The following is a 13,762-nucleotide window of genomic DNA, read 5'->3' on the forward strand; positions in this document are numbered from 1 at the left end:
GGTAGTGAAAATCGTAAAATGATGGGGTGTTATTCTCTCGCAGGTACCTTTGGCGAAGGTCCAGCGGTGGCACGTTATACCTCGTCAGTAAGAAGCTTTTCAGCTCATCGTATTCCGCCAAGCCGCCGTCCAACTGGAGCTTGACAACGTCATACGCTTCGCTGGAAAGCAGGGCTACCAACTTCTGTGCCCAACCATTCCGCTCAACGCGCTTTGTCTCCCAGACGCACTCGAACTCCGCCAAATATTCCGCCATATCTTCGGCGATCACGAAGCGCTGCGGCCTGTCTCAGCTGCTGACCGTTGGTCTCATGCAGAGCGGACAATGTTCTACATCTCTCGAATCCGATCTCATGCGCTTCAAGCTCCAGGTCCATCAGTTTCCTAGCACGCCGTATTATCTGAAGCTGCCTCCGTTCTTTGATCTCATCCCAGGCCTCATTGGCTTCGTCAGCCGTTACATTCTCCTTCCGCATGATCTCAAGAATCGCATGCTTTCGTTTTACGTGGCCCAAATCTATGCCCAACTCTTCACAACTTTCGATGAGTTCCTTCACTTTGAAGTTCTCCATCTAGCCTCTTTCAGTTCGCCCTTTTCTTAGAATTCCCTTGCCGTTCACTACTATAGCGCTACTAGTACGACACGCGCGAGTAATTCTTTCCAAAACCGCCTTGTTTACTCCCTCTGCACCAGCTTTCGTTTCAGAGCACTCCGCCCTGGCTCGAAACAGCAAAAGCTCTCTCCAGTGCAACACACAGCCCTACTCTAAACTACAATCACGTGTGCTATAGCAGTCTGGCGAATTGAGGGGAAAACATCAGGCACTCACCGCGCCGAGGTAGCTGACGCCTGTCGATCCCGCAGCTGCCATCCACTGTTGGGACTCGGCCTCCGAGCCAAGAAGCGGTCGAGGCGACGGTGAGTCAAACGACTTTTATGTACAGTATGTACAAGGGCTTTTACATGATACAAGGGCCAAGAGCACCACGGGCTAGCACAAAGAAGAAGGGCGGCCCCGGCGGCGAGCGTAGCTCAGGCTTGATGGCTCTTCTGCTGCCCGTCTGCTGCTCGGGTTCAGCGCGGCTCCGTTTTTAAAGCCGCCGGTGTCCGTTGGGGCAGCCAGCCGTTCAAATCCTCCAATCAGGTCACGGCACTGGCCACCGTTCAAATTAGACGAATGGTTGAGAAGCGCCCGGCCGTTGAAGGCTTCCAGACAAGAACGGGCGGCCGGCGAAGCGCCGCAGGTGTTCGAGCCGACGGAGAGGAGGGGGAGGAGGAAGGGTCCGCACCAGGCGCCGGCGAGGCGGGATGATTCACGCTGCAAACCGCGACATGTCCGAGAGAGTCTGGGCCTGCTTTGAGCGACGGCGGGTGCGCAGCGCTGGTTTCCAGACAGGCCAGCCAGCGAAATGTGGGCGCCGGCACAACAGTGTGTGCGTGTGTGCGTGTGCGTGTACACGTGTGCGTGCGTGCGAGTGCGTGTGTGTGTTTTAAATCGCCAAGAAATTTATTTCAGCTAGCAAATACCATCTAGCACCACTTAATGTTTTAACGAAGCTAGTATAATGGTTGTTCTCACCCTGCAGAGAGTGTAAAGGGGTGCTACAAGTGCTCCAGTAAAGACACAAATGGCAGAACATGTGGACTGAAGACTTTTTACTAAGGCTAGTTACATAACTCCGCAATCTTTTACAGCCCCACCTCCTTTGGCCTAGTTATCCCGGTCTCCAGTAATATCTTTGCATTTCATTTTAATACCTTAAACGCCCGGTGAGAGATATTACAAAAGGGGTGGGTACAAATACTATAAGGAGCAAGTATTACATGAATGAAAGATAACTGGTGACATTTTGGCCGAAATTGATGAGCATGTGATGGCTGCGATCGTGTTGGGTAAGTCGCTGCAGTCTACAGCAGCAGCCCGGAAAAACAAATGACGGGACACATTTAACAGTCGAGAAGCTTGAAAAGGATGACGAGGGCGGTGAAATATGCAGGATGGCGGGACAACGTAGTTTGGGCAGCCAAGTGAACTATTGAAAAATATATGAGGTAAGCAAAGGTTGGCAATACAGCGTCGAATTAAGAGCGGTAATCAGCTGGGTTCTGCTTTCAATGCTCATACATCGATATCGTAAGGATATGAATAATGGATAAATCTGGCCGCTCTGTTTTTAACTGATTAAAGTGAATTGATAAGGTAATCATGATGCAGGTTCTAGCTTGGGCTCTACCTCCGCCATTTGAGCCTTGGGTACGCCAGAGTGTGACGTCTTCCGTGTAGAGGAGAGAGTGAGGACGTGGAATAGCTGACAGGGTTCGAGCGAGTGAAGGCATGCCGAGATTGAAAAGTGTTGACGTGATTACATAACTTTGATTGGTCCGGCGAGAACGAAGTAAAAGCACATATATAAGAGTCCAGGGGGCACCGAAACCGGTCTCGAGAACGCGAGTGGAAATTGCGAATTGCATCGTGTAGCAGGGTGACGACGGACTTGCGGACGTAACTGTGACGAGCGCATGAACCTGTCTGCTTGCTGGAAAGAAGGTTTCTTGAAGAAGTAGTAACAGACCTTGAGTGAGTGTGTGAAGTCAATCTGATTGTTAGGAAGTTAATTGGTGGTGTCGAAACTAAATAAAAAAAGAATGGTTATCAGGGAAATGATAGGCGCAGTAACTGTCGGAAATCTTGGCGGGCACCACAACCACGACGTGAGGAACTTGGGTGTGAAAGAAACAGAAAACGGCTCCGGAATAAGTTATACCGGCTGGGGCTCTTTTAAGGTGCACTGACATCGCACAGGAGACGGGCGCATTCTGTTCTGCGTTTCGCCTCCATCGATAGTGTCGAGAAGATCCGTTAGGCAGGGAAAAGAAGTCGATGAGGAGTGGAGGAGAAAGGCAGCGAAGAAAAAAATGAAAGACGCCAAGAATACACGGCATGCGGAGCGCACGGAAAGCAGTTGCATGCGCCAAAAGTTGTCCCCGAGAGGTCGCTCTCTTTCACCTCGAGTGGAGTGAGTCGGTTGCGACGCGTGTTATTAGCAGACGAGCGCGTGTCTGTGTAAGTGGCGGCCATTCGCGTTGCGGGAAGTCAATGGGCGCAGCCGAGGTGGAATGTCGTGTTGGGAGCGGTGCTGCGGAAGGCCAGAGCCACAAAGGTGCGGTGGTTCGAACAAAGAACGCGGCTTTGAGGATGCAGCTACAGGCAAAAGCGCTGCGCGACAAAATCCTCAGGTTCATGATCACACATTTCTCCTGTCGCAAAGCGCTGGGGAAAGGGCAGGAGGAGGGATTCATTAGTTCAACTGCGCCGGCATCCTTTATCCCGGAAGAGTATCCTCACTATTCTGACTACGTGGCAGGAAAGGCCGCGTTCATCTGTTTCGCAGTACCCGCCGGGTTCGACCACTGATGTCAGCCCTCTTTTTTTTTTTTGATGGAACTGTTTAGTACAAATCAATACGGAACACTCCATTGCAGCTTCTCTGTGCAGTTCTCTTGCAGTGTAGGGACTTTAAATCTATCATACCCATAAGGTGTCATTACCCATACACAGCCTAACTTAAATTTTGTATGCGGGAAACATCGCTTCCTGAAACATTATTTTTTTTTTCAAGCCACAATGCTGCTTCTACACTAGACTGCAATCAAGGACCGTAATCAAACTTCATTCTCTCAAAAGCGAGATTGATATCGTGACTGTATGTCAGCAATGAATGCCCTGGTTCCGAGGCTTACGTGAAAGTAGTGTAGGCGCCGAAGAGCACGCCGTTCTCCAGGTCGGGCACCCAATAGGAAGCATCTGTAATGCCCCACCAGAAACAACACATTATATAATAAAAAAAAAGACGATAGGAGGAATGTACTCCTGTACCAATAATATGGGTCACGATCAGTGCGAAATGCCGAACACCAGTAGGCATGAATAAGAGCCGCGACCTAAGCCTAGTTTTTAGAGTATTCTACTACGTCAAACGAAATCACTAAACAAGGTGCAGGATTTCTCCGGATTCAGAATTCAACAAACACGAATCCCACTACTGAGCTGGCGTTTCTTAAAACCAGAAAGTTAACAGGCGGCTTAGTTAAAATTCTGTGATGATGTCGTCAGTCGGATCAGCTGAAAACAGACGAAATCTCTAGAGAAATAGATACAGGAAGTTTTTATTCGACATCGTGTTGTATAATCTTTCTGTTGTGGTATTGTCTGTTTCCTTCTCGATTGATTCTCATGGCTGATGTGTTGAGAAAGGAAGGGCGGGGCAGGGTTTGCATGAGCAGCGGGCTTAGACGTGACAAGGATCAAGATCCGTATGAGTGCCACCAACATCCGCAAGAGAAGCCGCACATAACGGCGATGACTTTTAGCAACTCGATAAACTGAGTAAACCTCGTCACCACTGAAACATCAAACTAGCGGCCACTGTCGCATCACAAGAACGACACAGCGACATGAGCCGAGGCTGAACCAACCCGCGAATTCGAATAGTCCCGATGCCATTACCACCTTACAGAGCGGCGACTGGGGCCCTATTTCATAAGGATCCAGAAGGTCCCTTTCGCTTGGCGTGACGTGAGCGTGACAACGGCATCAGACGAATGAAGCAAGCGGCCAATCACATAAATCACATGGTAGTGGGTCCGCAAGTCCACGATATCCATCGCCATTCGCTGTACTTAGCGGTTAACTACTGGCTGGGTTAGCAGCAAATGGCGTGATGCGGTCGCCAATCAGCCACTGGTCGGTGCATGAGCTACGTCACCGAACAGTGAGCAATGCCAGAGGGCAAAGTGGATCGGGAATGTAAAGAGGATAGTGGATCTTTATAAAATACGGCCTCTGATTAGACGTAAGTAATGACCATAGCAGTGTAACGTTTAGGTGCCTAAGAAGATCTCAAGCAGGTACCACGTAGCCTCCAATATATACAGCGACTGCAGCTCAGTGCAGGCGGGTCATAACTTCGACCTCCGCACAAGCTCCAACACTTTCTTTTCCAACTGTAAAGACTTCATTGGGCCAGGCAAACTAACTTGCCTACTCGTTGTATTCTACACTCACATATTTCATTGAAGGTGAAGTTGCCCTTCTGGGTGTCTACGGCAACCTGCGTGAAATCGGTGCACCCCAGACGGACCTTCGTGTATGAAGTCCACAGCTGCGCCCTTCTCCCGGTACTTGGGTCACCACCGAGGTCGTTCTGTTCTCGCAGTGAGAGAAAATAAATAGAAATATTTACGAGCGACATCTACGTCCGGCCCCTTAGGGCTATTAGGATTAATGTTGACCGCCTGGGTTTTAACGTGAACCGAAGCCTGACTAGGACAGAAAATTGGTCGCGCTGGGTCTGCATGCTGAATTTAGATCTTTTAGAGCGAACAGATGAGGACTTGATGTTCAGATCTGCATTTCCGTCCTTAATTTCCAGAAACGTTTAATGCACTTACACAACTCCTGTTATCACATCACACGCGCAGTATTGGAAATCGCTAGTGAGAACTGGAACCAAAATATCCCAGTACCTTCGATAAAAAAACCTCTGAGAGAATGCTACACACTCGCAAAAAAGCAATTTCACCCCATTAATGTCATGTGTGATCCGCACTTTATGCATTCGTTTTGCACAGCTATAACTAAATGCAAATGAATTTGCAAGCAAACTAATTGGCTGCAGGTCAGGGTATGTATATATATCATAATCAGACTGCCAGTTCAAAGCATTTCACTGCTAACTCGGATTAGCCCTCTTCCGTGCCAGCCGATGCCATCTTTCCCCAGCATACCTTGCATTCCTACCTGTATAAACAAAGTGCTTTACATTGCGTATGTTACATTTAACATCCGCAAGGGGAGTATTTGCTTTGAATTGCTTCCATTGCACCGGTGGTGAAAGCGTAAAATACAGCGCAGAACGACAGCGAAGACTTAAACGCACCTTGCACACTCGAGCTATGGCGGAAGTGACCTGGAGACCGCACGCCCTTCGCTCAGCGGCGTTTTCACGGAAGACGAAGTAGGCGTGTGCACCAAGAGAGAAAGCACCCACCGAATGAGGCTCTGCGAAGAGGGAATGAAGTATTTCACAATGAAGCCTGGATGGTTGCCTTGCAGCACTACCGACTATTGACGAAGTGATGCCCAAATGGGAAGGATTCCAACAAGATTGTACGCATTCCATTTTTTTTCAAGATTCGGAGACTAATAGGTGATTAATGGCTGGCTGGCGGCCGGCCGGCCGGGCAGCCGGCCGACCGATTGATTGATTGATTGATTGATTGATTGATTGATTGATTGATTGATTGATTGATTGATTGATTGATTGATTGATTGATTGATTGATTGATTGATTGATTGATTGATTGATTGATTGATTGATTGATTGATTGATTGATTGATTGATTGATTGATTGATTGATTGATTGATTGATTGATTGATTGATTGATTGATTGATTGATTGATTGATTGATTGATTGATTGATTGATTGATTGATTGATTGATTGATTGATTGATTGATTGATTGATTGATTGATTGATTGATTGATTGATTGATTGATTGATTGATTGATTGATTGATTGATTGATTGATTGATTGATTGATTGATTGATTGATTGATTGATTGATTGATTGATTGATTGATTGATTGATTGATTGATTGATTGATTGATTGATTGATTGATTGATTGATTGATTGATTGATTGATTGATTGATTGATTGATTGATTGATTGATTGATTGATTGATTGATTGATTGATTGATTGATTGATTGATTGATTGATTGATTGATTGATTGATTGATTGATTGATTGATTGATTGATTGATTGATTGATTGATTGATTGATTGATTGATTGATTGATTGATTGATTGATTGATTGATTGATTGATTGATTGATTGATTGATTGATTGATTGATTGATTGATTGATTCCTATATGTCGATCAGTTGTTCTCTAGCAGCGTATTGCTTAAAATTAGTGCAAACAAAGAAATGACGGTGCATAAAAATTTTGTTTCCCCAATCCAGGAAACAAAAGGAAAGGAACAAGCAGGGAAGGGGAAGCATTAGCCTGTGTCCGTCACCGCTGAGCACGGCGGCATCGGCGTCGTCGGTCCTCAAGTAGGGATGGCGCTCTCTGCCGGAGCCCGGTTCCGGGATGGCCGCGCGGTAGATGGTGTGCCTCCCCTGAGTTAGATGCCACAAGCTCACCACGGAGGAAGTGCCCGGTTCAGGTGCGTCATCTGCGTGCGATAGAGGACGCGGATGGAGCATTAATGTGAAACATCTACCTGCGAATAAGTAAAGTACTATCTATTTCTGGTTCGCACCCATCATTACAATGCACAGAGTTGCCTGCAGCTCTGCTCCAAGTAACAGGAAGGGTGACACTTCAGCCAAATTTTAGACGTTTATGCTTGGCCTTACATATCCAGCAGTGTAACATTGCCGCCGCTCTCGCCGCATTGACTTGCAATCTTGTTTACGGCAATAACGCTGTCCCGTCTCGTTATTCCACTTAGGGATGACGTTAGAGAATATACACAGGACTTATGTGAACAGAATTTGTCCATCATGTTGGTCAGGGTGATTCGACATGCTGGCAGAAGTGCTGTGGCTATCTACACCGAGCAATGTGCAAGCCAGCTGTTCCCAGCGTCAGAGAGCATCGAGCGTGTAACGGTCCGCTGTGGTGCGACTGGTTACGTTGTCGCTTGCCATAAAATAACACGGTGCACAGCTTTCTCCTCCCGGTTATCGTGGTCCCGTTAGGCTTTGCGTTGTCGCTTATTTTCCTGCAGCGGAATCGTCTGCTCAAAGCCTAAACGGGCTTCGCTTGAGGAGAAAAAGCCGATCGATGTTCAAATTTGAGTTAAATTTTTACTTTCTTCGCACGAATATTTTACCCATGGCTCCTACCAACTCATCAGTTCTCTCGACAGCTGATTATTTAGTTGATAGGTTATATAAACGGGCGCGGGTGAGTGGACAATGTTAACTTTATTGTTCAATTAAAGCCAAAGCTTTATCTAGAAGTAAACTGTGGCCTGGATTCGGTTTCCAAACGGAGCTCTCCTTTCGAGCTATCTTAATGACAACGTGAAACGCACTCGCATCTCATCCACGAATATTCATAAAGCGATCTCCCTGTGTGGCGATAAATACCCACAATGCGAGGATCGCCAGAGAGGGCACCCACCGAGCCACAGGGAGGAGGTGTTTTGAGAGAGGAAGTCGGAGCAACGGCCCTCCGCCTTGCCGGTCTGGTTGCTTCCCAAGATGGGCACCCGTTTGCCCTCGGGCGCTATCGCCAGGTCCGCGGCCTGCACGTGACGATGGCGACGCTTCAGCAGCGTGGTGTCACTTCACAAACGGCTAGACTTCTTCGCAGTCAGCTAACCTTCTCTAATTAGGGGAACGAGCCTTATTAACGACGCTTTGCTCAAGCCACGCGTTTTATCGGTTGGCGAACAAGCAGGAGCAGTTCGGACAGAAGGGCTAGGAGTGGAATTAAGACATTTAGGAGATAGTGAAGAGGGAGAAATTTTAAGAGCGTTAGCTCTAACTCATCACATTTCAAGATTTCGTGGGGTCTGCTACCACCCTGAGATCACAGCGCCATCTGTGGCAGCAACTACTCATCACGTTTCGAGATTTCGTGGGGTCTGCTACCACACTGAGATCACAGCGCCATCTGTGGCAGCAACTACTCATCACGTTTCGAGATTTCGTGGGGTCTGCTACCACACTGAGAAAAGAGCACCTTCTGCGGCAGCAACAAGGAATAAACCGGAATAACTAGGAATGGAATAACCCGGCCACTGTTGCGTGGCGCTGCTAATTAGGGAAGAAACCCTGGAGTCTATTTGAGATATATTCAGGAACGCAGTCATCGGATTCGGTAGAAAAGCCCCCACGGTGCCCCGAAAGTTAACAGATCAGCCTAGAGTTGCTACTAGTCTCTAATAACATTTCGCATTAATTTCCGTTCATAATTTCTACTGTTTATGGACAGCACGCACATGCCAATGTGTCAGCAGTCTTGGTATATGATGGCAGGCAAACTAAAGTGAATCGCTTTGGCTGCCACACGACGTGGCAAACTTTTCTTTCGCAAACTGGAAACGCCAACTTTCGAGACGCTGAACGTCAGAAGCGAAGCGAATGATTATAGACTTTCTGTCCCGCTGTGTTACGATATTTGTATTTTGTACATTACCACCTTTGCCACAACCAGCGCTTTTTGGCATGCATGTCTTGAAGGGCAATCTTTCAAATCATGATAGCCATGGTTAAACGTAACACTTTGGAAAAAACCCACCTAGGCGCAAATGATTTCACAGGGACACAAAAAGAGACGAGGAGACAACGGACAGGCGCCTGTCCGTTGTCTCCTCGTCTCTTTTTGTGTCGTGAAATCATTTGCGCCTAGGTGGGTTTTGTCCCAAGTGTCAAGATGAATAACCAACTAGCCCGTCAACATGCCTTATTGGGTTAAACGTAAGTTTCGGAGAAAAAAAAACAGCGGAGGTACATTAGACATCTAGCCGGCCTATATGCCCTCTTTTTAGTAACATTATCGCAGTCTTTACCATGGAGTAGGGAGAAGAATAAACACGAAATTTGCCAGCTCGCAAGGAAACTCCCTCAAAGATACGCACTCGCACTTGCCAGTCGGTTGGATTCTTGGCGTTTGTGCCGCAGACGTAGAGTATGCGGCCGCTTCTGATCGGCTGGACCACGACGATGTGGTTGCTGCAATCCACTTGCGGGCCGAGCTGCGTGCGGAACATTCGTGCTGAAACCTCACTCCAAAAACCGATGCTAGCCTCTACCGTGGGGCTGGAAGCTTCACACAGCCCCAGCCCACACGCGTCACACGCTAGGTATTCGTTGGTGGCCGCGCGGATTTTAACAGCCACCACGAATGTGTTTTCCCCGCGTATAGTTGTCACTTTATAGTCACAGATGTATGAGAAACATCTGCTGCTGAGCGAACAGCCTGAACGTAGCATGCCGTGTTTGGGAACTCCTCTCGCCAGCCCTGGCTGGTTGAAAAAATTGGCAGTGGTTTAGCTCTGGTTAAACCGGAAGGATTGCAAAGCAACGAGGGGAGTGAGAGAGATGCGATGGAGACCGCGCGGCAGCGGCCCCGGCACGCTAGCTATGCGCCGCTACTGCGCATGCGCAACCGGCGAGGGCGCCAGTGGCACCTTTGAGTCACCCGCGCAGTGATGGCGACGGCGCGCCAGCTGTGCGCCATGAGACGTAACTGCTCCTCGCGCATGCGCAGTATGGCCTTGCCTCAGCTCCGCGAAATGGCTCGGCTTTCGCAACAAAACTGCAGTGGGCATGAGCCGCAAGCTCAGGGCACACGCGGCAGTAAATTGTCGCCATGTTCTTCTTTCGAGTATATTTTTTAGTATTTTGAATATCTCAGAAAAAAATAATCCTTCCTCGTTCTATTTTTTTCGACATCCAAAGTTTACAAAAATTTTACTTTCGCGGAGGGTTACGCGACAGCCGGTAAGAAGGCGAAACTGGCAGACAGGCTAGTTCCCAAAAAGAAAGGAGAAACCTTGCGTTGGCCTAATTTACCAGTTTACCTAATTGCTGACCGGAGCGAGAGCGAAAAGCGCAGGGTCAAGAGGAGCGGCGCGAAGAAAAACGGTAGCTACCGCCCGACAAGCGATGTGGATACCGTTCGGCGGGCGCCGTGAAGCGTGGCGGCACTCACCGGGCCTCCACCGAGCGTTGTGCATCTGGTCACGCTCCTCTGCGGTGCCGGCAGGTGCAGCTCCTGAAAGATGGCGTTAAAACGGCGTTAAGAGGGCTGGTTAAACAAGCTACCCTTTGTTGAGCTGCATGCCCGCCGACGCGCAGGAGTACTTTTGGGAGCTGTCGACATCGTCACAAACTTATCATGAGAAGAAGTTATCTCTCAATGATTGTCTGTGGCGGCTGGCTGCGTACCGCTTCATTCAGTATCCATCAGTACTAGGTTTCACTATATACTGTCACGTGGTGGCGACAACGTCGTGGACAACTGACGATGCGACTAAGGTGGCACTGAAACGAACTATTTATAAGGCTGATATGAGACCGCAAAGATTTGATCAACTCGGCAGCGGTGATTGCAATACGCGTGCTCGGTGGTCCTCCAGGTATATAGAATCACCGCTCCTACCGACCGAGCTCAATTTAGAGCTAGAGAACTTTCGAAATAAGGGGCAGAAACCACCTAGTCCACTGTCGAATAACGTAGAAACAGTTTCCCACGGCTACAGTCATTTCAGATAAATTTGGTTGCATCTTCAGTCAGAATCGAAGTGATAAAGCTGCGTGCCACCGGCTTGGAACACAAAGATCAAAGCTTCATGCCAATAAGAGCTTTCCAGTCTCTCACAGGAATTCGATACGGTTGTTAGCAGACAGCTAGAATGAAAACGATAAATTGGACGCCTGGTTTTCTAGGCCTTTTTAGTTTCACCCTCACTGGGCCAAATATGTATAAGTTAATGGGGGGCAGGTCCATAGGTGGGCTGTTCGGTATGGACACCTTGACTTACCGCGACTGGCAGTGGGCGGCTTATGTCGTCGAGCCTAAGCTTGAACAGATGGTCCCTGAAAGTGAAATGCAACATTCTGCTACTCTTCTTCATATTACCAAGCAGCTAACTACCAGAGCTATTAAACTATTCCAGCCGCTTGGGGAGCATTCACGCTACGAAAGCTGCAGGTTTGGCAACAATTAGAATATGATATATAATTGCGCATATAAACATCTCCCATCACGTGACACATCTTTGCTCTAATGAAACTCAGATCCAGCTCTCAGAGGCGGTTACGGACGCGGATAACTACCTTCTACACCTGTGAGCAGCCCGTCCCAGTCTCGTCTCCCGTTGGCGACGCCACAAACAGAATAGAAAGCTTAAAGTTCGAATTTCCGAGCTTACCCAGAAAGCGGCAGAGTACGCGGCCCAGCTATCCGACTCCAACAGGGTAAACAGGTGCAATACGGCGCGCGAGAAATGTCCAGCACCAACACATGGCATACCTCTCTTTCATGCCCTAATCGGCGCAACCCTGACGAGAACCGAAACACAAAAACATTTGCAGCGAGCCATGCACTCTTTCCCTGGCAGCACGAATCAATGGAACAGAAACTTCTGGACCAGTATATGTGTACAGCCCAAGACCCCCGTGGATCTGAGTACTCTTATGCAGGCAGAGAGAACACGGAGTTGGATCAACCTTTCCAGCTCCTTGATCTGCGGGCGGCTCTTGCCAAAATGAAACGGGGCTTTGCGCCAGGAAGGGATAAGGTCACCGTCAAGCTTTTGACGAGCCTGCCCTAATTGACATACCACTCACTCTCCTCGACTACATCAATGCGGTTTGGCACGGGGACACCCCCCAGCCAATCGACTGGAAAACGGCTCTGGTCACTTTTATTCCAAAAGCAGGCAAACCAGTCGACACAGGTAACCTCCGCCCCATCTCTCTCACCTCCTGTGTGGGCAACCTAATGAAGACGATGGTGCGGGATCGCTTATCTGCATATCTTGAACACAAACATCTCTTAGCGAGCACCATTTTCGGATTCAAACACACAGATCCGCACAGGATGTACTCCTGCAACTGAATAGGGAAGTCCTTGACCCCCTCGGATGCCGCCATAATAACCTGGTAGTACTCGCCTTGGATTTTAAAGGGGCATTTGGCACGAGATCATATTCACTAACCTAAGCCCAACCGACTCTGGCCTCAACGCATTCCAATACATATGCCAATTTCTAACGGACCGTCAATCCTACATCTAATTCCAAGATAGCATGGTCCTTACCTACTCGGCACGCGGGGAACCCCCAAGGCGCGGTACTTTCCCCGCTGCTCTTTAATCTGGCTATGATGCACCTGCCGGCCTAGCTGGGTGGTCTCGCCGACGTGCAGAACACCCTGTACGCCAATGACATCACCCTGTGGGCCACGCAGAGCAGCACAGGGCAGCACAGGGGACATTGAAACCAGCCTGCAAACTGCGGCAACGACAGTAGACCGCTACGCCCGCCGCTGCGGTCTTTAATGTTCCCCTCAAAAATAAGACTTTGTGCACCTCCTCCCCTCACAAAAGTGTCCAACTAAAATCTCTCTTCCTCTTGAGAGGGGTCCCACATGCAAAAGTGGCGAGATACTGGTACTCGGTCTCTACATCCACAAACACAGACGGCCAGACACTACATTGATCGAACTCCGTAATGTGGGGAACCAGGTGGGTCGCATGGTACGCCGGGTTTCCGCCGAGATGCGCGATAGTTGCTTGGCAATTTCCTTTCCTCAAAAACCAATTTTCAATTTTCTGTCGGTATGTTCGTGAACCATTGTGTCGCATGGGGCGATTTCGCCGCTCCGGTTGTCAGCACAAGGGCTATATTTTTTCCGCCTGTTAAGTTCAACCACTATAAAAGCCCGCAAGGGAAAAGGACGAGGTCACTGCGCCGTGGCCAGACTAGAGAACTTTACTGGGCATATCAGTTGCTGTGGACTTCAGGAACCGCTAATTATTACGCATAAGCCGCGAAGCACTCAGCGTCTCCCACATACCTGGCTCCGACGTACAGGCGCCGTCTGACCTCGTCTACGTAAGCCGAGCGGTAGAAGAGCTTGCCGCGGGAGAACATCTTGGGCCGACGCTGCCCTGCGCCGGGTGTCGGAGCTGCACAGAGAGGACATGATCGACTGTGTAGTACTGCAGA

General features: G+C 48.8%; 1 protein-coding gene across 1 annotated transcript in view; it reads right to left on the reverse strand.

Annotated features, from left to right (window-relative positions):
• The window catches only part of LOC149341473 (semaphorin-2A-like), a 40,489-nt gene that overhangs the window by 8,737 nt on the left and 17,990 nt on the right, over positions 1-13,762 (reverse strand). Inside the window, exons 4-12 of the mRNA XM_089546669.1 lie at positions 13,611-13,745; positions 11,573-11,627; positions 10,741-10,803; positions 9,665-9,781; positions 8,203-8,326; positions 7,088-7,246; positions 5,941-6,062; positions 5,067-5,205; positions 3,743-3,806 (exon numbers count right to left, since the gene is read on the reverse strand). Of these exons, the coding sequence (XP_089402795.1) occupies positions 3,743-3,806; positions 5,067-5,205; positions 5,941-6,062; positions 7,088-7,246; positions 8,203-8,326; positions 9,665-9,781; positions 10,741-10,803; positions 11,573-11,627; positions 13,611-13,745 (978 nt within the window). The remainder of the gene's footprint in view (positions 1-3,742; positions 3,807-5,066; positions 5,206-5,940; positions 6,063-7,087; positions 7,247-8,202; positions 8,327-9,664; positions 9,782-10,740; positions 10,804-11,572; positions 11,628-13,610; positions 13,746-13,762) is intronic.

Source organism: Amblyomma mixtum, chromosome 5, assembly GCF_055824585.1.
Source record: "Amblyomma mixtum isolate Tamu chromosome 5, ASM5582458v1, whole genome shotgun sequence".
NCBI classification, from domain to species: Eukaryota; Metazoa; Arthropoda; class Arachnida; order Ixodida; family Ixodidae; genus Amblyomma; species Amblyomma mixtum.